The following is a 26,268-nucleotide window of genomic DNA, read 5'->3' as shown; positions in this document are numbered from 1 at the left end:
ATAAGTTGCAAAATTGAAACCCTAGCCTCCTCTCTCTCTCTCTCTCAAAACCGTGAGCGTCCATTTGTGAGAAGAAAATTTTTTCTGTCAAAGAAAAATTATACTGAATTTATTCTTATAGTTGAGTGAATTTCCTAGCCTAAAAATTCCTTAACGGCGTTTGTGCCGTCTTCGTGTGGATACTGGGAATTCATTCCTAACTTAGAGTGGGAGCGTTTCACATCAATCGGAGGACCCTCCAAACACTAGTATAACATTAAACTTTAATTTAAGTATTTACTTGTATTAAATTGATGTAGATCCGTAATTGGATCATTGGTTTTTATGGTTTATGTGATCGAGATATTTTATTTTCCGTTACGTATTCGATCCAAAAACCAACAGAAAATATAGGTACCCAAGGGTTGACCCATACCCATATAGGGTAGGGTACGTGTCCAATATTTTAGACCCGTATAGAACCAATCCATTTTTACTTGTACCCGTTTTACCTAGCTCATACCCACTCGACCCACTCGTTTTGCTAGGCCTACGTATGGTTATTGAATTGTGACATTCATTTTTTTTTTTTTTTTTAGGGATAGGACTTAGGAGCACTACTTTGTCATTTTCAAGCCCACAAATTATCATTTATATTAACTGCCTTTTAAAATTTAGTGTAAGGTTCTCCAACTAGGAGCACCTGTCATGAGGGTTTAGGTTGGTAATCCCATGACAATAGTAATAATTATTTGATTTGGAGATTCATTAAATGACAATGATTTCCTTTGTTGTTGATCTAATAAAGACACGACTTATTCTAGAAAAGGACCCATGGTTTCTTGATGATGATAACTTTGAATATTCATTTGTTTGACAGACCTATTGAAATTAAAGATACCCTAAGGATATGTGCATTGTTTATATGTATATTTGTACAACATCAATAAAAGATACATGTATTGTTATTAAATTGTGACATTTATGTATTTTTTTTTTTTTTTTAAAATTAGAGTAGGACCATTAAATTGTCATTTTCGAGCCCATAAACTATTATTTTAAATGAAAAGTCTTTTGGAATTTATTGTAAGACTCTCCGGCTAGGAGCACCTGTCATAAGGTTTTAAGTTGATGATCCTCATAAGAATAATAGTAATTGTTTGATTTGGAGATTCATTAAACGGTGATGACTTCTTTCTTGTTGATCTGGTGATGACGATGGCAATAATTATTTTAGAAATGCACACATAGTTTCTTGATGATGATAATTGTGAATATTCACTTGATAGACCTACTAAAATTAGACTTTCTCTTAAGATATGTGCATCGTTTCTATTTATATCCGCGTGTCATACAAAAGATACATGTATCGTTATTGAGTTGTGACCTTCAGTACTATTTTTTCAAGTAGGATAAGACCATTACTTTGTCATTTTCGGGCTCAAATATTGTTGTCTCTATTCAAGGCCTTTTGAAATTTAGTGTAAAGGTCCCTAGCTAGGAGCACCTATCATGAGGGTTTAGGTTGGGAAAACCCCGCAATAACAGTAATAATTTTTTGATTTAGAGATTCATAAATGGTGATGACTTCTTTTTCTTGTTGATCTAGTGTTGTCGGCGACTCAAATTATTCTAGAAATGCACCCATAGTTTTATTGATGACTAAACAATATGATTTAAACTTCTCCCTTTGTGGTTGGATGACAAACCCTTTAGCCATTAAGGTTAGTTATACCTAGGAGTCTGGTGTTTGAGTCGCAAGAAAAATACCTATTATATTTGTGTAATTACCTTGGTCTATTAGGCTTGTAGGGTCTATGACCCTAAGGATTAGATAAACTCTAATAAAGGCCTAGATATCTCAGTTACCCCAAAAAAAAAAAAAAAAAAAAAGGCAGGGCAAAGAAAATATCTAGGGTTGGGCTAATCAAAGTCAATGCCCGACCCGAGCTAATAATTTAGGGCCCATAAGAAAGATGAATTATGGTGTGGTGTGGGCACATTCAGTTGGGCCAGGCCGATCCGGGTACTATCTGGGTCCAATTCATGCAGCCTTCTACCGCTGCATAACACGTGTCAATTATTGTAGACTAATCAAAATCACGCGTGTCAAAATTCAAAAATAGAAATCCTTTAGGCGCGGTTAGCAAGCCGCTTAGGCATTTCTTTTTTATTAGTTTGTATATGGTGGGCCCGACAAAATTGAAAAGTACAACGGATCTGCTTCCGCCACGTCATCATCACAAATGCAAATCTCACTTCTTCACGCGGTCTCCCAGCCGATACTCAAACAACTACTTTTTAATTTAACTTCCAAAACTTTTATTTTAGGTTATTTACAAGAACACCCCTATTTTTGGAAAATATCTACAACCCACAAGGTTTTTAGAAATAAAAATACTACCGAAAGAATGTTAATCAAGGCAAAAATAGAGAAGGGAAAATAATATGTTATTTGATATGAATTTTTTTTTTATCTATACCTACCATAAACACCATTGTTAGTGTGATTATTGATACAGTTAAAAAACCAATAATACTATGCTTTATCAATTAATACACTTGAATTTTTATTGTTAAATAACTTTTATTGTTGAATTTGTAATGTAGATTCAGATAACTTCTTAAATCAACTAGGATATAATGACTAAATGTGCACCATCACTTTCATTGTGTGTATATAGAAATAATAATACAGAAATATAATAGAAAATGCCTTTGTCTACTTGTATAAAATATTAAAGTATTTAGGTGTTGAAATCGGAAACCTTTGGGTTTTTTTTGGATTTATTTAAACTCTAGGGAGGTTGTGAAATATTCCATTATTTTCGAATTTTGTTATCCAAACCAGTGAGAAATTAACTAGGGCCCTCTACTGGCAAACAAACTCAACGAAACGAGCATCGAAATCCGAAACAAAGGTGAGAGCTAAAACGGTGCAGCCTCCACAAAACCCTAACCCTAATTTCTCTGTGTTTGTTTATTTGTTTAAGTTGCTTTCAGATCTCTTGCATAACTCTGTTTCCGTCTTCTGGTTTTGCAAACGAAAAGAATGGATCGGTACCAGAGAGTGGAGAAGCCGAAAGCCGAAACACCGATTAACGAGAATGAGATTCGCATTACAACGCAAGGACGGATGAGGAACTACATTACTTACGCCACCACTCTCCTTCAGGTCCTCTCTCTGTTTTATCTTTGTTTTGTAAGCTGTCGATAAGAATGGAAGCTGATAATGTAAACGGCACTGTTTGTTTTGCTTAAAAAGGCGTTTTTAATTTTTTTTTTATGTATTGTATGTTTAGTAATTACCATGTTTGTTTTCTACTGATTGTTGCGTGTTTGTGAGTGTTGCTGTTTTGTCTTAAGAGGAAAGGGGTAAGGGGAAAAGAGAGTGGAGAATTTCTTTGAGAGGTGTAATTTCGAGCAGTGAGATAAAATGCATTTTTTTTTTTTTTTTTGGGAATGCTTTTAAATTATGCTGAACTATCGACTTTCAAGTTAGTTTGAAGGACCATTTTATTGTTTGTCATTATTTTCTCTTCTATGTATTAGTCATTGCCTTTCGATAATTTGTTTTGCTTGGCGTCTCTTATGTCTTACTATACTATTGACGTTCAGTTTTTCTTTTCCATTTTGACTGCTAACATGATGATACATTTGTTTCGTAGAAGAATTTGCCTGATGAATGTATTTTTCTTCCAAAGGGCTTGCTCTCTTGGTGTGGATAGTTGTATTTTAACATTCATTTCATTTAGCATTTGTATTACAATAAAGACATTGAATTTATTTTTTGCTTTGTTTTGCTGCATTAAGGCATACTCTTTAGAGTTTCTTAGTCATGACCACAGTTTCATACTTGACTGTCTTGTCTATCATGCCATTTCACTTCCGTTTCTTTGTTTTTAACAGGAGAAAGGATCTGATGAAATTGCTCTTAAAGCCATGGGGAGAGCCATAAACAAGACTGTGATGATTGCTGAATTGATTAAGGTTGTACAAGTATTGTAATTGTTCTGGCTCTCTCTACACCCTTTTCTGGTTTAGTTTGTAATTATCTTATTTTATATTTATTCTGTAAGAAAATATTATAACCATATTAAAAGGAATATATCTTAGTTTCTCATCATTACTTTGAGATTTTGTATTTTCCTGTTGATTCCATATTCCTGTCATTTCAGCATCATAATTAGTTTTCCATTTCAGAGAAGGATTGTGGGTCTGCATCAGAACACCGCCATTGGTTCTACGGATATAACGGATATGTGGGAGCCACTAGAAGAGGGTCTTCTTCCGTAAGAGTTTTAGCTCTCTATTTTATGCATGATCAGTTTATAGTGTATGGAGTTGTCTTGATGGTTATTTTGCTTACATATTTCTTGCTAGTGCAGCCTGGAAACTACTCGCCATGTATCAGTGGTAACAATTACTTTGTCCAAGAAGGAGCTGGATACATCCTCTACCGGGTATGTTGTAACCAGCTGCAGCCACCCTTTGGTCCCCTCCCCTCTGTTGGACATCATCAATTACTAAATGACCATCTTTGTTCAAGTTATTCAGCCGTTTGGATAATATTTATGCTTATAATTTGCTGGTTTTTTCTAAAGTTATTATCCTTCTGCAGGTATCAACTGCCTATTCCAGCAGAGCAGGTCAAACCATGGGTTGAACATGATGATGATGGAGGTAAAAGCATCAATTTTTGGTATTTGATTTAACCCTTTTAAAACTTTTTGGTTAATATGAAATTTTAAGCCTTGTAAACTTATTGATGCATAAAATGTTCTTACTTGTTTCTATCTATCTATGATGTAACATAGAGGGCTCTCCAAACATGGCGGGTAAAGGACGTGGCGGTCAAGGAAGGGGTAGAGGTAGAGACAAAATTCATTGCTACAGCATTTTAGTTACTTATTTTATTGTGCTGGGAGGGTGGATGGGCTTTTTTTTCTTTTAATTTCTGAGCTTGAATTTGATGACTATGTTGGTAAACTTTGGCTACCAGTGCTTTTATTTTCTGAAGAAAATTATACTTTGTAGACCCTTGTGCCTAATTTGGTGATTAGGTTTCTGGCTGATGACAGATTGCGTCGGGTCTCCCTGTTCTGATGGGTTATATATCCCCTGGCCCGATTTTCTTTGACTATACTATAGTCAGGATTTTACACTGGCCATATCTTCTGCTTACATTTCATATCATGTAAACCATGACTTTTTGATGAAATGTTAATGTAAGCCTTGGTGCCATTGAATATTATTTTATACTATATTATAATACCTCTTGTAAATGTGCGTATCTATTTTGTTTCTTGAGATGGATGGAAAGTGGAAAGTACTTCTGAAATCTTAGCATGTGAATCACATATTGGGTCTATTGATAATGAATAGAGCTGATAAATAGGGAAAACTCTGGATTCCTACCTTGGAAATGGAAATAGTTATTCTGAATTTGTTGGCACATCATTTCTTTATGGCTACAATATTCCTGTGTGGCATCAGTTCATTTTGCAATTTACTAGCTTGTTAATTTGGTAGGATGGAGGGGGAATAATTTACAATAATTTATCTTGTTTGTATATAGTTAATAATAGTAATGGAGTATTGGAATCCAATGGAGATGGTGGCTGGGATGGTGGCCGGTATGCTGGAAGGGGTAGAGGTCGTGGAAGAAGCCGCAATTTCCGTGGCCGTGGAAGAGGTTATGGTGGTGGGAATATGCGACAAGGATCAGGTGGTTATTATAATGACTATGGGGGAGGTTTCGCTCCTGCTCAAGGCCGTGGTAAGTTTTATAATATGTCATTGGCAAATTTATTTCCAGGATATGCGTTAATCTATAAAGAAAGTTTCAGTTGATTTATAAAAATTGATTGAGGATGTCAAATCATGAACCAGAAATTAGTAAATATTGAATAATTCTTTTGGGCCTTTTGGTGCTTATGATTGTTGTATCATTGAGTCTGTGATGTTGTAGCTGTGACTGAGTTTTATGTTGGTATGATTGAAAATTTGATTGTATCTAAATTTCAATAATTAAACTCTTGTATACTCTGTTTCTTTGGTCTGATATTAAAATATTTGCAACCTTCAGGGCGAGGGCGTGGACGAGGCAGGGCCAGAGGCCGTGGACGTGGTCAGGGTTTCAGATCTGATGGGCCAATCCCAGCAGCTGCTTGAGTTCCGGACTTTGAGGTATAGATTTCGGTCTAGGTTGCAGAAAGTTGTGGATGCCTGCTCTGCTGATTGTCTTATTTTTCTAGGAGGGACAAAAGGTAAAGAAAAAAAAATGGCTTCTGCTAGTGAGTTTTTAGGATAATTAGTAACCAGTAAGCTATCTCATTGTATGTGGTAGCGGTGTTTTTGTAGTTTGAAGATAGGGATAAGTTTTACTTGTGTTGCTGACAAAGAAACTTGAAAGTTGTACACTTTTCCATTTAGGAAATAATAGAGCAGTACATTCTTTTATTTTTATTCCAAGACCTTTGTTCATTTCTGTGTCAAGCATTAATAGATTACTTATAAAATAGTTTGGAATATTGCCTTCTATGATAACTTATTGTTAACTAATAAATTGAAACCACCTAACTTCGCTGCTAAACACCTTCTCTTTTCTTTTAATAGTCCTTTAGTTATATTCTGTTTTAATTACAGTTTGTCAAATTCGATCTTTTTGGCTTTATCAATATGCTATCCTAGGTTTCTTTGAAAGTATTCTAAATATAGATTCAATGTTTTTTTTTGTGAATTCGAGAAGTTTTTTTATGGATTCTAAAGGCTCCGATGGTTTACTATTCTCATGCTTTTTATAATAGTATTTAAAAAAAAATAAAGTTGAGTTATCTTTACGAGAAAAATAATTATTAATGTTTTGAGTTGAATAAAGTAGAATTGAATTTTAAAAATATTGAAACAAATTCATTTTTGGGTTTTTAGGATAAGATAGTGAAATAAAATAGGGTAAAAATAGGGATCCAAAGGGGCCCTCACTATTATTACCCTATCCTATTTCACTATTTTATTTTTAAAATCCAAAAATGCATTTATTTCAATATTCTCAAATTTCAATTCTATTTTATTCAACACTTAAAACATTAATAATTATCATTCTCATAAAGGTAATCTAATTTTATTTTTTCTAAAATAATATTATAAAAAGCATAGAATAGTGAACCAAACTACCTAAACCACCTAAAATAAAACCAGGAATAAGTGGGGAAGATTTTACTTTGTGACTTTCTTTCTTGTCAACCTTTGGTAGTATGAATAGAATAATCAAAATATATCTTAAGAGTGTAAACAGTGCAAAAGTTCTTGAATGGGGATCTTGTAAGTTGTGAGCACTAAATTTAAAGATAAAAATATCAGGGGTTATTTGTTTGTTTTCTTTTATTCAATCCAAACTTTTGAAATAATATATAGAGGAAGTCTCTCAAGCACAAAGTATGTTGAAAGAAAAGTGCCCGATAAAAAACAAGTGGGTCGTTTACTAGTACGATAAAAATGAAAAGGGTAAACACATGTTCCCACCCAAGGTTTGGCAATCTACATTTTCACGCCTGGTTTCATAAATTGCAGATTCTTACCCTTAAATTCTGACTCTTAAATTAACAAATAACTATTTAATCTAATAGTTAAAAGGGTAAAACTGTCATTTCAAAAATAAAAATTTCAAAATAACCCTTCATTTCTCAAATGCACCCCACGAAAAATTTCAAAATAACTATTGACTTCTCAAATTCACCCCACTGATGATTTCAAGCTATTCTGGCCTGTTTTTGGCGTAGTCTGATTGAACCCTCCAATCGTCAACTGCCACTCTTAGTTTTAGTCGGCGTTTTATCCAAATTCTAGCAGGTCTTGGCACTGGAAACCACTCCCAACACCACCAATAACATCACTAGCTTCCCCCCATCAAAACCCCCAACACTGCCAACTGTAATGGTCCGCCAATTATCGTCGCCTCTCCTGTAGATTTTCACATTTTGTTGCACCTTTCTAACCAAATTCTAGCATCTCGTCGAGATGCAATCGGGTGGAAAAGTTAGGAATTTTGGTGAAGAGGATAAGGGGATGCTGATGGTAGTATCGGGGAGGTCCAATGGTGTCAAAATCAGGCTGGATTCTTGGCTTGGTCGATATCCTTTGGGGGTTATTTGAAAGAAATTTGAGATATAGGAGTTATTTTGTGAAAAAAGTTACAGCGTTAATTTAAGGATAAGAATCTGCAATTTATGAAACCAAGGGTGGGAAACTGTAGTTTCACCAAACCTTGGATGGGAAAATGCCGTTTACTCGAATGAAAAAAACTATGCAGGCAAGCCTGATTAGGTTTGTCGCCGCTGCCATTGTTCAAGGCAATTAATTAGTGACATTAAAACCCTATTAAATTCTTTGAGATTATAAAAAAATAAGATTATCAAAATCCCTCTTGATGGCGAGTTATTTAATATTTAATAATGTTTGAAAATTATTGGTACATAAAATAAACTCTTTCAACAAATTACCAATTTCGTCTTTCCACTGTTAATTTTTATACAACTTATGAGTGTAACTTTTTAGAATCAGTACATTCACTAAACCTGCTTGGAAAATGTATTTAATCAATAATTTACAGCATCAATTGATCATGTAGATCAATACGTATGTTATGATCTCTAAATAAACATCAAAATGTATAACAATATGAAATACATATAAACATTCGATCAAATTCATAAAGTGATCAAGAACTTATACTTCAAAAGTTCAGGGAAATAACAAGATTAAAATGCTTGGATTACCTGATTCTTCTCATTGTCACACTCAATACACATGAAATGCTAAATTTTAACAAAATTTTCCCAAGAAAATCTTCTCTAAAATGACAAGAAACCTCCAACTTCTTTTACAGGCAATTCAATCTCTACTTTGGCTTCTGACTTTTCATCTACATATCGCAACTTCCCCTGGCCACAATAAACAAAAGGAAAGAATGAGCAATTGTATTTTTTCCCTTGAATTTTGAAAGTGAAAACTTCCTCCAACACTCCACTCTTTGTATTATAAGAAATGACACTTCCTGGAAGCTGCAGGAACATTTTCTGTGAAGCTTCATTGTATGCAAAAGGGGCTATATCCTGAGGTTTCCAATTTCTACTCAGGCCCCGGAAAGTTTGATGACTAAGACTATCCGATAATGCCCACTTGAACTTTTCGGCGTCAATGTTGTGATACTTTATGTGAAAATCAACATCTTCTTCATTGAGTAGATACCAAGTATGAATCCCTTCATTATCAGTGTAACAATAGCGAACTCGGCCTTCGGATTCCCACAAACATCTCTTGAACACTCTCGTGGATGGCTTGTGACGATGGCCGTCTTCGGATACATCAGGCAGTTTGATGAATTGACAGTGACCAGTTTTAACGTTGTAAACCAGCAAGTGTTGAAGTACTTCCCAATGAATGGAACCATTTGAGTAAAGAGATGGCACTGGAGGCTCTGGAAAGAGTTGTTTTACAGGAACAGGCGAAAAAAGATCGCCGGGTGTGTGAGTTTTCCACTCACCAGTTTCAGAAGAGAAAATTCCAAATTCCAGTGCTGAACCTGAAGAAATATGCACAAGTACAACCTGGAAATGATGATGATGCATATGAGAAGCCAGGCCGGACCTGACGATTTTCCGAGCGAAGGAGGGTTGAGGAAGAGTGAATAATTGGTTTGCTGGAGGATTGAAGACATGGAAGTTGAGCTGATTCTTCTTGGTTTTACTTGTCAAAAGAATGAATCCATAGCATGAAGAAAGAATTTTGATATGATCTTTGGAAGAGAAACCAAGTTCAGGGTTGATGCTGGTAACTCCAGATTTGTTGTCAACACTTAGAAAAGAAATTTGAGATGATTTCTTGTTGAACTGATAGTGGCAAACAAGATCAATTCTTGAAGCCCTGGAATTGGTAGAAGTAGAACCAGGGTTAGAGTTTTTCTCCATGATTTTTGCTGGGAAAGATTTGCTTGTTCATTGACAATTGTTGGTCTTCTTGTTAGCTTATAAATTAAAGATGGAATTTTAAAGCATTAGATTCTTATCAGCGACTGACTTGAAATCAAGTTTAGGTGGCAGGAATTTTCCTTGAAACATCCTCATCCTTGAGGAATAAGTTAGGGGGAAATTATGTGCAATCGGATTTACCTACATCCGACCAAGGAAGGAGGGCCATGTTAGCATACATAGGATGCACAAGCTTTGTTATTGGTTAATTTCATGAGTGTATATTATTAATTTATTATAGTGAAAAGCTTCTCCAGGTTAAGAGACTTGGTCAAAGCACGAGGGATAGGCTTTGCTGGGTCACTTTCTGGGTTTGTTGATGAAGGAAGAAAAATGTGAGTTTGTGAAGTTGACTAAATGTGAAAACAAGACTGAATAAAGGAAAGAAGCCAAGTAACCATTGCTCCTTTTGGCATAGGCTTGCCTAATTTTTCTTTATAACAAATGGGGGAAGAAAGTGAAGTTGTTCACAACCGCTTGTAGGTTTTCAATATACCCCGAATGTTACCAAAAAAAAATAATAGTTTTCACACCACCAATTTTTAGTAGAGGTTGAAAACTAACACTTTTTGGAACGTCTCTCAAAATATAGCACAATTCCATTTTACAGATGGAAATGCCCCTTTGACAGATTGCTAAACCTTTACCCTAAACCCATTTTTCAACTCTAAATCCCAACTTATATTTGATCTGAAGGAGTTTTTTTTTTTTTTTTTTGTTGTTGGAATATTTTATATTATATTTATTACCATAAAATATATTTCGTTAGTTATTTAATTTTTTTTTAATTTATTTTTTGTTTTAGTGATCAATTCGGAAGAAAAGGAAAAGTCTTAATTCAAGCCAATTTGGAGAATAAGTAAGCTTTATGTGGGCCAAAATAGTCATAGACCGAATTGAAAGGAATGGGAAATTTGAGTTGCATTTATGTGTGGCCCATGTGTTTATTAAAATTATAATCCTATCCCAATTTTTTTTAGAATTAATTCAGACAACCGGATATTAACCATTTATCTACATAAATATTATAGAGAATTGATTAAATGGGTTTTAAGTGCTGAAGAATGAGTTTTAGTTGAAGGTTTAAAAATAACCTAATATATCAACAAATCTGTTAAAAAATAGTTATCACAGAAACAACAATTGACTTGGGATTTTAGGATTAAAGAATGGGTTTTTGAATAGGGGCATTGTCATTCTTCAATTTTGTCTAAAATCCCATTTTGCTATATTTTGAAAGACTCAGGCCTCAAAATAATGCTATTAAATATAATTTCTCTAATTTTAAGGTATGTCTATATTCTATTGTAGAAATTAGATTTTTATTTTACTTATATTTATAATTTTAAAAATAAATAGCCAATCATAATTTAATTTTAGGGTGTTGCGAAGGATTTTTGTTCGAATCGGTCATAAAACAAATCTACTCAAAATTTGGCCAAAACTTGCATACTGAAATTCATGTAACAAGCATTAAAAACTCATAACTTTTCAAAGTTTCTGGCTACGGAAAATCCGCAAAATCTTGAAAAACATAAAACTAAAATTCATATATCTGAGAAAATACAATATTTAAAAAAAAAAAGAAAAAAAAAAGAATTCTCAAACCCTGGCCACAAAGCACATAATTTGTTAATTTACCACTCAAATAAAGAGAATATAATAGAATAATTTAGTAAATTTAAAATTTAAAAATCTCCATTGAAACAAAACATGACCACGATTGTTCCAAATCCTTCTCATCTCTTGAAAAAAACAGACTAAATAAAGCAAGACTCAGAAACTCGTCTTTAAGAGACAATGTCAATTGCAAAACAACTTAAAAACACCTAACTTACTATGACGACCCAAAATTCTGGACTTCTTTGTATGATCATGCCTTCATGCGTCCATAGAACTTCTGTTTCTCCTGTGTTGTCTGGAAACGACCATGACCAAACTTGGAGGAGGTGTCAACAAACTTGAGTTTGATTTCTTCAAGAGCCAAACGAGATGTCTGTGCGAGCAACGATTGGCGAAGTGTAACCACCCTCTTCTTAGGTCCAACACAGCATCCCTTGATCATAATATAATCATCCTTTACTACACCATAGTGAGGGAAACCACCCATTGGAGTGATGTCCTTCTCAGTCCTGAATCATTACACATGCCAGAAGACGGTGAAATCAGAAAACAAGGTAACCAATCTACAATATGTCAAGTCTTGGTAATTTTCGCCAAGGTTGGAAGTATACAACTAGGTGCATCAAATGAATGTCTAAGAACAAGTCATAAAATAAACAATTAATGAAATCTATTGTAGAGTAAATGCAGGTAATTCAGCTATATTATTATGTAATGAGTATACCAAGGCCATAAGCAAAATTAGACACAAGAAATCTCAGATAAAAAATTAAGAAGTTGCTTAATTTCATTAGACATGAAACTGACCTGTCATATTCAGTAATAGCAGCATGGGACTCCTGCCCAGTCTTGCCAAGCTTGTAGATTTTCTTGTTCATTTCAGTACGGTGGTGGTATCCATTCTGACCAGCTCGGGCAACTGTGAATGAGACCCTAGCAGGATGCCAGGCACCAATACAAGCCACCTTACGCAGACCCCTGTGGGTCTTGCGAGGAAGGCGGGTGACACCCCAACGAGTTACGACACCTTCGTAACCCTTACCCTTGGTGACACCAATGATGTCAATCATTTCATCCTTCTGGAAAACAGCATCAATGGGGATTTGCTTTTCAAAGAAACCATATGCATAGTCAACCTTCTGAGCAATAGTTCCACCATTGACCTGGATCTCCATCAGGTGAGCTTTCTTCTGTTTCAGACCCTTCATCTTCCTAATCTGTAGCACAGCGGTCAAGGAAATTTATTTATTAGTCTAAAGTCATGGATGAAGGAAAAATAAATTAGTTAATTCATGGTGTCAACAAAGTTCGCCAATCAAGGATTACTACCTGAGTGTGAGCCAAAACTCGGACAACAGTTGCATATTTCTTGATCTTCTCCAGCTGTGCTTGGATGCTCTTCTTTCCCTCTTCTGACTCATATTGCTTTGAGTACTTTGTGAAGGCCTTCTTCTTGGACTTGCACCAGTTTTTGTAGAACCTTCTTCTCAATTCCTCACTCAGATGCTGAGCCCATACAGTGTTCAAAGAGCGGAGACCACGTGGTGTCTTCACATATCCCACAACTCCAACAACCACCATTGGAGGAGTTTCAACGATGGTCACAGCCTCACAAGCTTCCTTCTTATGAAGCTCTATAGAGAAAAAAAACATATGTTTAGATAAATATAGCAATATGATATATCAAGGTTCGATACATAAACATAAAAATTAAATCTGAAATAACTTCATTGAAATGTGAAATTAGAAGAAAATACTAAATGAAGCCATTGACTTACTAGATCCAGGCTTCTCGACATCCCTGACAATATGGGTCATACCAGCCTTGTATCCAAGGAAGGCAGTGAGCCTGCAAGGCTTGCTTGGATCATCCTTGGGAAAAGCCTTCACTGCAAATATACAAAATAGATATACTTAGACTGATAAAATATATTAGCCACAGGGCACAAACTAATAGGAACACATTTTTAGAAAAGCCAGCTGCTAAGACATAAGCAAAATCACAGTCCCGGAAAACATTTTTTTTCTTCAGTAACCCAAAATCCCAAAATTGAGTTCAATACTGCACCACTATGTATTAGCACCATCAATGTTTTGGAGAACATTAAATCCTAAGTGAGAAATTTGGTAGGAAAACAGATTTTAAAAATAAAAGGACCACACGCTTACTTAACATTGTCAGAAGTTCAATATAATAAAAAGAATACTCATTTTATACCTTTTCCTCTGTGGCGAGCAGCTCGCTTCCTTGGAAGAAATCCAAGGGAACCATGCCTTGGGTGCTCAAACTTCCTGTGAGACATTTTTCTCCTCCTCTACAGCATAAAAATACCAGACAATCAATAAAAATCTATTTATCAAAATAATAAATTACCAACATCTTTCACATACATTCAACTTAAATCAATATTTTCCTACTATCTCTCATTTCAGTAATAAGAGAATCACTATTACAAGCCAAACATTCAACTAATATAAACCTATCTCTCGTAAGGAATAAAACAAAAAACAAAAAACCTCAAATCTAACTAATTCATAATCGCTAATGAATTACAAACGCATTAAGGACATAACTAACAGGAGATAAAAACGATAGCACATTAGGTAGCTGAGAAAGTGAACGGAAAATATAAACAGTATCAAATAAGATTCATTATTCAGAGACTCGAAGAAAATCTAACGACATAACAAAATGAGAATCATTATTCAGAGACTCTATTCTAACGACGCAACAAAATGAGATTGAAAACATATTCTCCCTTGCATTCTTTCTTTTTCCCCGCAACCAAACACAGCCACGCCATTGCTCAAACAAGTAAACAGAGGAATGAGAGAGAGAAGGAACCTGAGCTGCGGCTACTGACTCCTCTTGCTCGTAGTGCTGAGAGGCTTAAACCCTAGTTGATGTTGTTTATATAATAAAATAATTTACAATCTTGCCCCAAAATTTCTTTGAATTATTACGTTCCCTATATTTAAATTATTTTACCACTTGGGGCTCATTTGGAGCTTGGGCCTTTTGGGTTTTGGCCTGTGGCGATTTTAAAATTGAAAAATTATTTTCACTTTTTTTAATAAACCAAAGAGAAAAAATAAGGAAAACATTTTTACATCATTTTTAATTTTCAGATATTCATTTCTCAAAATCATGAAATATTTTTTTGTTGTTTATTTTTTCATGATGTAATATTTTAATATAAATTGTTGAACTCATCTTTTGGTTTTTGTTAGGGCCAAAAATGGTCCTTGGCCCAAATAGGAAAACAGGACCACCAGTGAAGAAAAGACCAAGCCCAGTCCTAAAGAGGCCCAAGTCAAATTAGTGCCATTTAATACGAGATACGGCCGGCCTAAACCATCTAGGCACGGGCCTCCCAGTTCCAGCTCACTTCATGGGCCTATAGGCGAGTTCAAAGCCCACGGCCCCCACTGATCATTTTCCTGTTCCTGTTCAATCTCCTATTTGAAGTCACTTTTCTGTTCCTGATCGCTTTCCTAATTAAAGTGACTTTCCTGTTCAGATTACCTTCCTATTCGGACGCAGGTAAGACAGCTCACAACCGCCCTAACTTTTCTAGGGTTTGCATCATAGTTACACTCGGACTCCTACTCCTACCAAGATTGGGAGACCAGACAGTCACCATATAAACAGAGGTCAACCCTCTCACAAAGGACACACTACATTACACCTTCACACCCGAAGTTCTTACTTGAGAGCTTCATATCACTGCCGTAGTCACAGTCTCCGACTAGACTTCCGATAACCTCTCTACTCCCTAGCCCTCACTATACTAGCCTCTTTCAGTCTTGCTGACTTGAGCGTCGGAGTGCCTACGGCAAACACCACCCCAGTGTTTCCCGTTTGCTTCACGCGTTTGTTTCTCTACGTGTGCAGGTGCAGCGGATCACCAGTGGCCTTAACCTCACGGGATCAGACCCCCCTTCCGTATAGGTAGATTTTTACGTCTACAGTTTGGCACCCACCGTGGGGCCTTTAGCAATCATTCGGCTCGATGAACCTTGCTACGTAGAGGAACTTTCCATGGTTGACAACTCCGACAACACTAATCCCGGCCTCGAGGCCAAACTGGAAGCTCTAACCGCTCTCATGCAACAGAACTCGGACAAGATAGCTGCACTGGAAGCCGAGAATAATGCAATCCTGACAGAAAACGCGTCCATCAAGTTAGCAAACCAGTCTCTCAAGGAGAAGGTGAGTCAATTCTACGATCTAGAGTTCCTGCCTGGCCAGGCACCCCCCAATCGGTTCCGCGCCCCTGTTCCGTCCATGCAACCTCTCCTTACGCCAGAGCACCGACCCTCGGTCTCCGACAAAAGGCCATGTCCGTTAAACTCATCTGCGGTCGACGATTCTGTCCTGATTCATGGAGATAAAGATATGCCTATAGAACATCATTCAGCCGATTCATCCCAGCATTAAGATCAATATGATCCAGTGGCAGAAAGCCCTCATCTACAAGACCAGCCCAATCTAACCATCCCACCTTACATCCAGTCAACCATCCCAACACATACTCCACTCGGCTCGGCTAGGCTCATCCTCACGAGATGAATGGCCAAACTAAACAAACCACAGCACCCGAGCCCATCCATTCTGACCAACCGAATGACTATCAGAGGACTCCCCTGACACTTCATGTAGGGTGAAACACCAGAACAGTTACTATGGGAGTCATCCAACCGGAGGGAATGAACGAAGATCTATGCTACCAAGGAACGCACGAAGGAACAACTTGTCAGACTACCCCACGAGGGATGACCCAACGGAATGTACCAAAGACAATTGCAAAGGTTGACCCGGTCATGCGGGATGACCTAATGGCGTCCCCTTCTCCTATGGAACAGGTACTAGCCAAGAGATTGGCGGATGTGGAAGCGGTGATGCGACGCATTCCAGGAATGCCGGTCCCAACCAAGAAGAGCAAGCCCCATTGTTACGCGGATTCACCCTTCGTGGATGAGATCGCCCTAGCCGACATGCCTCAGAAGTTTACCATCCCTAACATGAAACTGTACGACAACACAACCAACCCGGACGATCACATAGCCTCGTACAAGCAGCGGATCTTCACCGTCTCAATACCCCGACCGCTTAGGGAAGCCTATATGTGCAAAAGTTTCGGTTTGAGCTTATCCGGCCCAACACTCCAATGGTACACGAACCTCCCGAACGGATCCATCGACTCATTCGCTCAACTCACAGACACATTTATGGAACAGTTCGCCAGCAGCAAGAAACTCGAGAAGTTGTCGGCCGACCTATACAGAGTATACTAGAGAAGAGGCGAGCCACTGAGAGAGTATGTCAACAGGTTTAACAAAGAGAAGATCTTCATCCCTGCATGTAACCTTGAGACAACCGTAGATGCCTTCAGGAAGGGTCTCCTCCCAGAAGGAGAGCTGTACAAAGAACTTATAAAGCTGGGTTGCACCACAATGGAAGAAGCCCTGGCCCGGGCAGTGATCCAAATAAGATGGGAGGAGGATGATATAAACCAAACGATTCACTCTAGATACGATTCAAGGCGGAATGACAGGAAGCCAGAGCATAGGCTAGCGGAGCACCACTACCAACCCCCAGCACGTAATTCGAGCAGAGTCAAGAAACCATATGATCATCAGCCGATAAGAACCGAGAGCAGACAGTTTGGATAGAACCTGTACAAAATACCGGAATACAACCTCAATGTCGAGCCAACCCAGGTCGTCGCTATTATGAAGGGAATGGGATCCACTGTTAAGTGGTCAGACAAGCTCAATCCCGAGGCAAGGAGAGACAAGACCAAATGGTACGAGTTCCATGGCGATCATGGGCACAACACCGCAAACTGCATCGCCTTACGGCTAGAGGTCGCTGTACTTCTAAAGAGGGGACATCTTTGGGATCTGCTAACCGATAAGGGGAAGAACACCATTAGCCATAAAAGTTCAAAAGAACCATCACCGCCTCCGCGAGAACCTACACCAAAAGGTTTCTGTTCGCTCATCTTCGGAGGATCAGAGATCAGTAGGGTAAGTTACTCATCGGCCAAGCGATATGCCAGAGCCAACCACCACCATGAAATCCATTCCATCCATCCGGTCTCACAGTCACACACTCATCAGGTAATTCAGTTTGAAGATGACAAGCCGGTTACCTTGGTCGCTCCTCATCACGATGCCCTAGTCATCTCCCTGCAGGTTGCCAACATCCTAGTGAAAAGAGTATTCGTAGATGGAGGCTCTTTAGCAAACATCCTATTCCTCGAAGCAGTGAAGGCTATGGGATTGGAAGAGGCAAACATCAACAGGCGGCCGACGCTGCTAGTTGGTTCAGCTCTGAGCAGAAGTATACTATCGGGGAGATCATCCTTCCTATCTACGCCGGCGAAGTTAACAAACAGACCATTTTTCTGGCAATCGACTGCCCCTCGCCATACAACATCATCTTGGACCGACCTTGGATCCACGACATACGGGCAGTCCCATCTACCTTCCATCAAACGATCAGATTTCCAACCAAGTAGAGGGTACGAGAGATCAAGGATGACCCCAAAACTTCCAAAGATTGCTACAAGAATGCCTTTAAAGGCAAGGGTAACTCTTCATAGCAATTACAGTCTCATCCAACCCCACCGACTGATCCGGATCAACCATCTATGGAAGAGTTGAATGAAGTACAGATACATCCGGACGATCCTGAGAGAAAGCACACATAGGGTCCTGCCTCAAGCCCGAGACAAAAGAGAAGCTGATAAAATCCCTCAAACATAACCAAGACTGTTTCGCCTGGTCCCACGCCGACATGACCAGAGTCAGTCCGGAAGTAATGGTCCACCAGCTCAAGGTAGACGTAGATCACCCACCAGTGAAACAGAAGAGAAAGAAATTCGCAGCAGAGCGTAACCGAATTGTCAACGAAGAGGTCGAGAAGCTCCTGAGCAATGGTATGATCAAAGAGGTCCACTACCCCGAATGACTGGCGAATGTCGTGGTCGTAAAGAAAAAGAACAGGAAATGGAGAGTGTGCATCGACTTCACGGACTTAAACAAAGCCTGTCCCAAGGATTCCTACCCGCTCCCACATATCGACGTGATAGTCGATGCGACCACAAGTCACGAGCTCCTTAGTTTTATGGATGCCTTCTCAAGGTACAACCAGATATTGATGCATCTGGACGACCAAGAGAAGACAGTTTTCATCACGGAAAGGAGAACCTATTGCTATAAGGTGATGCCATTCGACCTGAAGAACGCCGGGGCCACCTACCAGTGCCTAGTCAACAAGATGTTCGCCGAGTACCTAGGAGACACCATGAAGGTATACATCGACGACATGCTCGTCAAGTCGCTGATGGCCGAATAGCACCTCGACCACCTCAGCCAGGCATTCGTCGTCCTCAGGAAGTACAACATGAAGCTAAATCCAGCCAAGTGCTCATTCGGGATCTCATCAGGAAAGTTCTTGGACTATATGGTGACTCAGCGAGGGATAAAAGCCAATCCCGACCAAATCAGAGTAATCCCTAGTATATCGTCTCCAACTTGCGTCAAAGACATCCAGCGCCTCGCCGAACGGGTAGTCGCCTTGAGCCGCTTTATTTCCAGGTCAGCCGACAAGTGCCGTCTCTTTTTCCATGCTCTCAAGAAGTCCAAGAAGTTCGAGTGGACCGCCTCCTGCGAAGAAGCCTTGCAACAGCTGAAGAGGTACCTAACCTCCCCTCCGCTTCTCTCCAAACTTGTGGACAGTGAGAAGCTCTACTCTTACCTAGTGATCTCAAACACAGCCATCTCAGCAGTACTAGTTCAGGAAGAAGAAACGAAGCAGTTGCCGGTCTATTATGTAAGCAAGTCACTCCTTGACGTGGAAACACGAGATAGTCAGCTGGAAAAATTAGCCCTCGCCCTCAGCCATGCATCCAGGAAGCTTAGGCCCTACTTTTAGTGCCACTCAATAGTTGTACTCACCTCCTTCCCACTCAAGAAGATACTACACAAACCAGAGCTATCAGGCCGACTCATACAGTGGACAGTGGAGCTCAGTGAGTTTGACATATCATACCAACCTCGCACCGCCATCAAATCCCAGGCCTTAGCCGACTTCATTGCTGATTTCACCCCGAATACCACCACCCAAGCAGAAAGTGAGCTATTATGCATGAACGACGGATCACCATCCAAGTGGACCCTCTTAGTGGACGACTCGAGTAACGTAAATGGAAGTGGACTTGGAGTGATACTGGTTACACCAGAAGGAGACATCATCCAGCGGGCAATACGGTGTGGGTTCAAGTGCACGAACAACGAAACCGAATATGAGGCCCTCATAGCTGGACTTTCCTTACCCAAAGAAATTGGAGCAAAGAAACTAGAGGTGAAGTCTGATTCCCGGCATGTGGTCAATCAACTACAAGGCACTTATCAAGCACGCAACTCAAAGATGACATCCTACTTGAGCATGGTCAAGGAGCTGCAGGCACAATTCGATAAGTTCTCTATCGTCCAGATCCCCAGAGCGGAGAACTCCCAAGCTGATGCTCTTGCCAATCTTGGCTCAGCCCTCAAATGCTCTTCCCCCTTGTCCATCCCTCTATTATTCATGCAGTGGCCCACCAACTGGGAGGGGCAACAACCAAACAAGCCACCCGAGGAAGCCATGGGAGTTGAACTAGCCGACTGTTGGATGACTTCAATAGTGAGATACTTGGAGCATGACGAACTCCCAGCTAACAAGAACGAGGCACGACGACTAAAAACAAGAGCCGTCAGATTCACCATACATGAGGGCCAACTCCTTAGAAAATCATTCTCGGGCCCCTATCTCAAGTGCACAAGCCCAGAGGGAGGCCCAACGTGTCCTTGCTGAGCTACATGAAGGCGAATATGAAAACCATGCATAGGGACGCAGCCTTGCATACTGAGTGATCACTGCTGGATATTACTGGCCGACCATGCGCGCCGATTAGGCCGCTTATGTGAAGAAGTGCGACAATTGTCAGAGGTTTGCTCATGTCTCACACCTCCCACGAGAGCGACTACATTCCATCCTCACACCCTGGCCCTTTATAAAGTGGGGAATGGACATCATGGGAAAACTACCTACTGCACCTGGACAGCGAGTCTTCATGTTAGCTGTGACAGACTACTTTACGAAGTGGAGTGAAGCCGAAGCCTTCGCACAAGTTAGAAACCGAGAGGTAAAAGCCTTCATCTGGAAGAATTTCATCTGCAGGTTCGAGATACCGAATGAGATCGTCACCGACAACGGATCCTAGTTCATTAGTTCAGGCTTCAGGGATTTCTGTGACATGTGGGGAATAAAATTGAGCTTCTCAACCCCCCGCAACCCCTAGTCTAACGGCCAGGCCGAGTCGTCAAACAAGACCATCATTCAGACACTAAAGAAGCGGTTACAGAAAGCCAAGGGTGCATGGGCAGATGAGCTACTCGGAGTCCTCTGGTCATCAATGGGCGAGACGCCATTCTCCCTCATATACGGTTCTGAAGCAGTCATCCCAGCCGAAGTATCAGTCCCGTCCATTAGGCTCCAATAGGCAAATGAGGAATCAAACGACTAGAACCTTTGCCAAAGTCTGGACACCATCGACGAGCTACGCAAACAGGCGAGCATCCGTAATGCAGTCTATCAGCAACAGGCCGTCCGACATTACAACCGCAACGTGAGGATCCGGACTTTCAAGATAGGCGACTGGGTCCTCCACAAGGTCTTTCAAAACACCAAGGAGATCAACTCTGACAAACTCGGCCCCACTTGGGAAGGCCCCTACAAGATAACTAAAGAAGCATGAAAGGGTGCTTACAAACTCCAAACCCCCGAGGGCAAAGACATCAGTAACAGTTGGAATGCCGTTCACCTCAAGCACTATTACTTCTAGGTGAACTTATCCTTTTTCTGTTTTCCTTGTTTATTTTAAAAGGGATGAGTGGGCTTATCCACCTCCTCTTAGACAGTTGGCTAGTTGGCCTCATGGCCAAATATTAATGAAGTATTATTCAGAAATTTTTCATCTCCAAATCGACTTCGATCGATCAATTATTGTTAACACCTTCAAATCGGCCATGCCCGATCCACGAAATCGCATCTTTGAATCGACCCTGCTCGATTCACGATTGCACCTTCAAATCAGTCACGCCCGATCCACGAAATTGCACCTTCGAATCGACCTTGCTCGATTCACGATTACATCTTCAAATCGGTCATGCCCGATCCATGAAATTGTACCTTCGAATCGACCCTGCTCGATTCACGATTACATCTTCAAATCAGCCCTGCCCGATCCACGAAATTGCATCTTCGAATCGACCTTGCTCGATTCATGATTACACCTTCAAATCGGCCCTGTCCGATCCACGATTTCGGACTTTCGGGCCTTGCCCGATCTGCCAATAACACCTTTGAATCGACCTCGCTCGATTCATGATAACACCTTCAAATCGACCTAGCTCGGTTCATGGAATCATCTTCGATCGGCCCCGCCCAATCCATGAAGGGACGCCGTCAAATCGGCTCAGCCCGACCTACGATTCACACCTTCGAGTCGGACTCGCCGACCCAAGAATTCAGACCTCCGGATTGACTTCACCCAATCCAAGAGACTTCGTACTCGGTCGGTCAGACTGAATGAATGGTTCTTACACCGGCAATAAGCAAAGCACCAAACTAGCCCAACATAAGGCTTGCATGCCTTAGCCACTAGGCCACACTAAAGTAACAAACACAACTTGGTGCATCTACAAGTAAAGAAACAATGAACAACTCATTCATCCATGAAGAAAGCATCAGAAGGTAGAACAACCGAGTATAATATAGATAGCCTCAAACGGCTCAGTTCAAAATACAAAAAAAAGGCACATGCCAAGAAAAAGGGCATCGCAGGCCCAAAAATTCAAGGAAAAACTAAGCTAACTGTCCTCAGTATGAGTCGCCTCCTCCATCTCTGACTCAGTCATCATGTCTGTACCGCCAGCACCCGTCCTAGCAGCCCGGTCACTTGCATCCCCAACATCCGACGGCCCCAGCTAACTAGTAAGGTCAGGCATCTGTTCCTCGTCTTGCCCCCCCGGATGACCAACTCCCTCTTCCAGCAACTCCCGCATGAGTTGGATGTCTTCGTCCGGATCAGTGAGAAGTTTTCCCTTCCTTGAACTCAAGCATGAGTTCGCCACAGGCCTTGATGATAGCGTCATCAGCGATGGAAATACAAATACACTGCTCCCTAAGAGACTCGATCTCTGCGGTCTTTTCGGCCAACTCACGCCTCAACTGCTCCAACTCACGCTCGCTATCCCTCAGACGCTGCTGAAACTCTTGCTCAGCCTTCCGGGCTACTGCCTCTCTTTGGCGCAAGCTGGTGTTGGCCTTGGATACATCATGTATCTGTTTCTCTTGCGCCACGACAGACTTCCTCAGATGAAGACTACTAGTGAGTACCTGCACAACAAAACATTGCAATCAGAACGAGATTCAAGAACAAAATCATCGAATACTACTGTCATACCTAAACGACACGGGCCACCCCCCAATCACCACAGCAAATGCACCCATCTGGTTCAGACGCTCCTCATCCGTCAGGAACAAAAATAAGTCGACCAGCTTACTCATGGTAGTCGCATCAGAGTAAGTTGACGCATTAGCCGGAATCGTGATGGTAATCGTCCCGACCTTTTCATCCATGACTACGGTCTGGGACGACCTAGCTCCAGCTGCAAGCTGCTGACTTGACGGCTGCTGACTCGGCGGTGTCGCTAACACATCATCTACTCTCCTGTCCTCCCTGGCTAAGGACTCCCTCCTCCTCTTCTCTCGGCGCTGGGCGATAGATTCGTTCGCACTCGAGACGGTCAACTTCTTCATCAGTGACTCTGCAAGTGCAAACTCTCCAACTGTTAGTGGGTTCAGCCCGGACTTACAAAAAATGATATGGTTGCAGTATCGACTCAGAAGCACATCCCAAGTTTGCTTCAGCGAGGGGAAATGAGTACCTTTTTGTATCGCCTCTACTCCAGCCCAAAGAATGTTGGTCCTCAGGTTGGACTCTGCTAGCACTACTTGCTAGTCTCTCGGCTCCAATGGGATGGATAACACTTTCTAGGTCGCAACGTCTAAACCATCTCCACTCTGCCTAGCCCAATTGAACTCAAACTCTGCAAACAAAAAACACAATCAAGATTTAGTAATCAAAAGTACAAAAGAAACAACTAAGTTCTCACCAGTAGCTCGCCAGCCGATCGGGATCTCGCCCTGACCTCTCTCTCCAAAAACAGCCTGACCCCTCAGGAAGAAGTATCGGTCCTTCTAGTTCTTATCACTGGACCGCAGGTCGATCACCAGGTGAGACCGATCATGCCTCAAGTTCATCAGATACCGACCATTCTCCTTATCATTCTCTTTCAAGAAGTACGAGTACAACAGCTCGTACTGCCTGAACCTTACTCGATTTCGAACACAGAGGTCCTCCAAACCCATCAGCAATCTCCAAGCATTAGGCATAAGCTGAGATGGGGCAATCATGAAGTGGTTCAATACCTCCCAGACGAGGCGAGGGACGGGTAGCCTCAACTCATCATGAAATCACTTCTCGTAAACACTAGTCCAGCCCTATGCCTCCCAATTGACCCGCTCATAAGACCACGGCATCCGGATATCAACCGAACTCAGAATGTGATACAAGGTCCGGATGTGCCACATATCACTATCCTTCAGCACGGGCGGATAATCTCTAGTCAAAATCCCGCTGCCCTGTTGGCTCGGCTTTTCCTTAGAGGTACTACTGGACGAGGATGGACTACCAACTCCTTCGGAGTCTTCCCCACTTCCCCCATGCCTGCCCAAACCACTGGGGCCAGGAGTACTTGTACCTTGGGCAGCTACACTAACTCTAATCAGTACCCCAATCAGGACGCCCTCTTCGGGTATCATCACTATGGTGGGGGCACGCTCATACTCATCCCCAGCATCCACCACAATTTCACTCGAGCTTGCTAATTCAGTATCTGACATAATGGTCCAATCGCCCAACCCGACCGACTGACTTGGTCTTGGGTTCGGAATTCACAACTATCAAAAAACCACTCGCCCTAACACACCGACCGAATGAAGATACTACACCCAGCCGTCGATCCCCTTCAGCACCGGTCGACCTACCTGGCAACACGTCAAACTGTTAAACCTCGGTCGACCCTAGGTACCAATCGACCGGCCTGACCCAAACTTTGAAACTCCAAAAAAGCTATGCCAAGTGACCGATCGCTCGTTCCACCCGACCAAATAAGGCCACAAACACCCAGCTGTCGCTCGTCCCTTAGCACCGATCGACCTACCAAGCAACAAGTTCACTCCTAAGCCCTAGTCGACCCTTCCTACCGACTGACCCAAACCTTGATTCGAGTCTTTCTTTGCTCGCCCCAAATGGTCGACTCGCCTTTAGACCCAACACGGCCTACTCGCCCTTGCCTACCGAGTCACCAACTCAAAATCACCCACTCGGTCTGGATAACTGATCACCTATTCAATCTATTCCGCACGCCCCCTCCCCACTCGGTCAGACAGACCGACCGAGCCAAATGAAACTTAATTCGGCTTCGTCTTCCTGATTCCGTCCAAAACGCCCAGAAAAACACCAAAAAACCAGCCAGCTTATCAGAAACACACCAAAAATCCAAAAACCCGAGCCTATTCTAGAAAACCAAAATGCCAACACTCCTAAACTCTTCAAAACCAGTCAAAACTACTCAAATTTTCAAAAAACTTCACCCTATCATCCAAAAACCCAGCGAACAACGAAAAAAAACCAAAAAATCAGTCCAAAGGAAAGAGGATTTACCATAGAACGCTAGACTGCAGACAGAAAGCTGCTGTTTGCCAAAACAATCCAACGTCGTTAAAGAGAAACCAGAACAAAGTTGAAGAAACAGAAAGAAAAGAAAATTTTTTGAAGAGAAAATGGGAGAAAAAATTGAACTGGAAGGTGAATAGTCTACCCATTCGTTTTTAAAAGGGAAAACTGACAGGCGAAGACATGTGGCGGCCCGCGATTGGCCACAAGTCAGAACGCCTTTTCATTTTCCCGCCTCGAAAATAAAGATTTGATCCCCGTCAAACACGTGGCAAGCATCCGTGGCACCCGAGAAACTGCAACGACTTACGGAAGCTTGAATCGACTGCCCTGACCTCTCGACTGAGTCAGCACGCGCCCGTCAATAGACCCAACATGCCCCCACGATTCACAAGCTCAAGAGGCCCTCCCGACTAGTCGATCAGCTTGGAACGGTCCGGCTCGAGCTCTCTCTAGACGAATGAAACAGGGTCCTCGCCTAGTCGTCCTTTCGTAGCAGACGAGTGGACAACCAATGTCGAAGCTCACATATCCCTTCCACTTCATCGCCCGATCCTCCCGACCGACTCAGCCCTTGACTTTCAAAGGCACTCCAAATGTCCCATGCTTCGTCGACCCGGAAGGCCTGGCCGACCGGTCAATCAGCTTGGAACGGCCTGGTTCGAACCCTCTTCAGAACAAGGCAGGAGGCCTCGCCCGTTCATCCTTCCGTAGCGAACGAATGGACAATCTTTAGTCGAGGTCCATGTATCTCATCCACTTGATCATCCCCGCATCCCGAC

The 26,268-nt window shown here is 41.1% G+C and overlaps 2 protein-coding genes across 5 annotated transcripts; one reads left to right on the top strand and one right to left on the bottom strand.

The window, feature by feature from the left end:
• The first annotated feature begins 2,830 nt into the window (after positions 1–2,830).
• Positions 2,831–6,453, top strand: LOC116116441 (ribonuclease P protein subunit p25-like protein). 3 transcript variants are annotated; one of them, XM_031402503.1, is made up of 9 exons: positions 2,831–2,900; positions 3,031–3,154; positions 3,889–3,969; positions 4,183–4,271; positions 4,368–4,442; positions 4,601–4,662; positions 4,797–4,850; positions 5,558–5,758; positions 6,068–6,453. In XM_031402503.1, exons 2-9 carry the CDS (start codon positions 3,032–3,034, stop codon positions 6,151–6,153), a joined length of 771 nt encoding a protein of 256 aa, XP_031258363.1. In that variant the 5' UTR covers positions 2,831–2,900; position 3,031; the 3' UTR covers positions 6,154–6,453. The 3 variants fall into 3 exon arrangements, with proteins under 3 accessions (XP_031258363.1, XP_031258365.1, XP_031258364.1); XM_031402504.1 differs by having other exon boundaries at positions 2,884–2,915; XM_031402505.1 differs by lacking the exon at positions 4,797–4,850.
• Positions 6,454–11,667: 5,214 nt separating this feature from the next.
• Positions 11,668–14,537, bottom strand: LOC116116440 (60S ribosomal protein L3). Of its 2 annotated transcripts, none has more exons than XM_031402502.1 (6): positions 14,476–14,537; positions 13,849–13,942; positions 13,409–13,519; positions 12,960–13,264; positions 12,438–12,847; positions 11,668–12,139 (listed from the first exon to the last, which is right to left on the bottom strand). In XM_031402502.1, the coding sequence occupies exons 2-6, from the start codon at positions 13,931–13,933 to the stop codon at positions 11,881–11,883; spliced, it is 1,170 nt and encodes a 389-aa protein (XP_031258362.1). In that variant the 5' UTR covers positions 13,934–13,942; positions 14,476–14,537; the 3' UTR covers positions 11,668–11,880. The 2 variants fall into 2 exon arrangements, with proteins under 2 accessions (XP_031258362.1, XP_031258361.1); XM_031402501.1 differs by having other exon boundaries at positions 13,849–13,945; positions 14,476–14,501.
• Positions 14,538–26,268: the final 11,731 nt, after the last annotated feature.

This window comes from Pistacia vera, unplaced genomic scaffold, assembly GCF_008641045.1.
Source record: "Pistacia vera cultivar Batoury unplaced genomic scaffold, PisVer_v2 Contig773, whole genome shotgun sequence".
In the NCBI taxonomy this organism is placed as follows: Eukaryota; Viridiplantae; Streptophyta; class Magnoliopsida; order Sapindales; family Anacardiaceae; genus Pistacia; species Pistacia vera.
This window is presented reverse-complemented; position numbering and strand designations above follow the sequence as displayed.

Coding starts and splice junctions, on each gene's coding strand:
- LOC116116441 (XM_031402503.1), top strand. CDS start 3,032: ATGGATCGGTACCAGAGAGTGGAGAAGCCGAAAGCCGAAACACCGATT. Junction 3,155..3,888: donor ACGCCACCACTCTCCTTCAG/GTCCTCTCTCTG, acceptor TGTTTTTAACAG/GAGAAAGGATCTGATGAAAT. Junction 4,851..5,557: donor CGGTCAAGGAAGGGGTAGAG/GTAGAGACAAAA, acceptor GTTTGTATATAG/TTAATAATAGTAATGGAGTA.
- LOC116116440 (XM_031402502.1), bottom strand. CDS start 13,933: ATGTCTCACAGGAAGTTTGAGCACCCAAGGCATGGTTCCCTTGGATTT. Junction 13,265..13,408: donor TGTCGAGAAGCCTGGATCTA/GTAAGTCAATGG, acceptor TTTTCTCTATAG/AGCTTCATAAGAAGGAAGCT. Junction 12,140..12,437: donor GCTATTACTGAATATGACAG/GTCAGTTTCATG, acceptor GTAATGATTCAG/GACTGAGAAGGACATCACTC.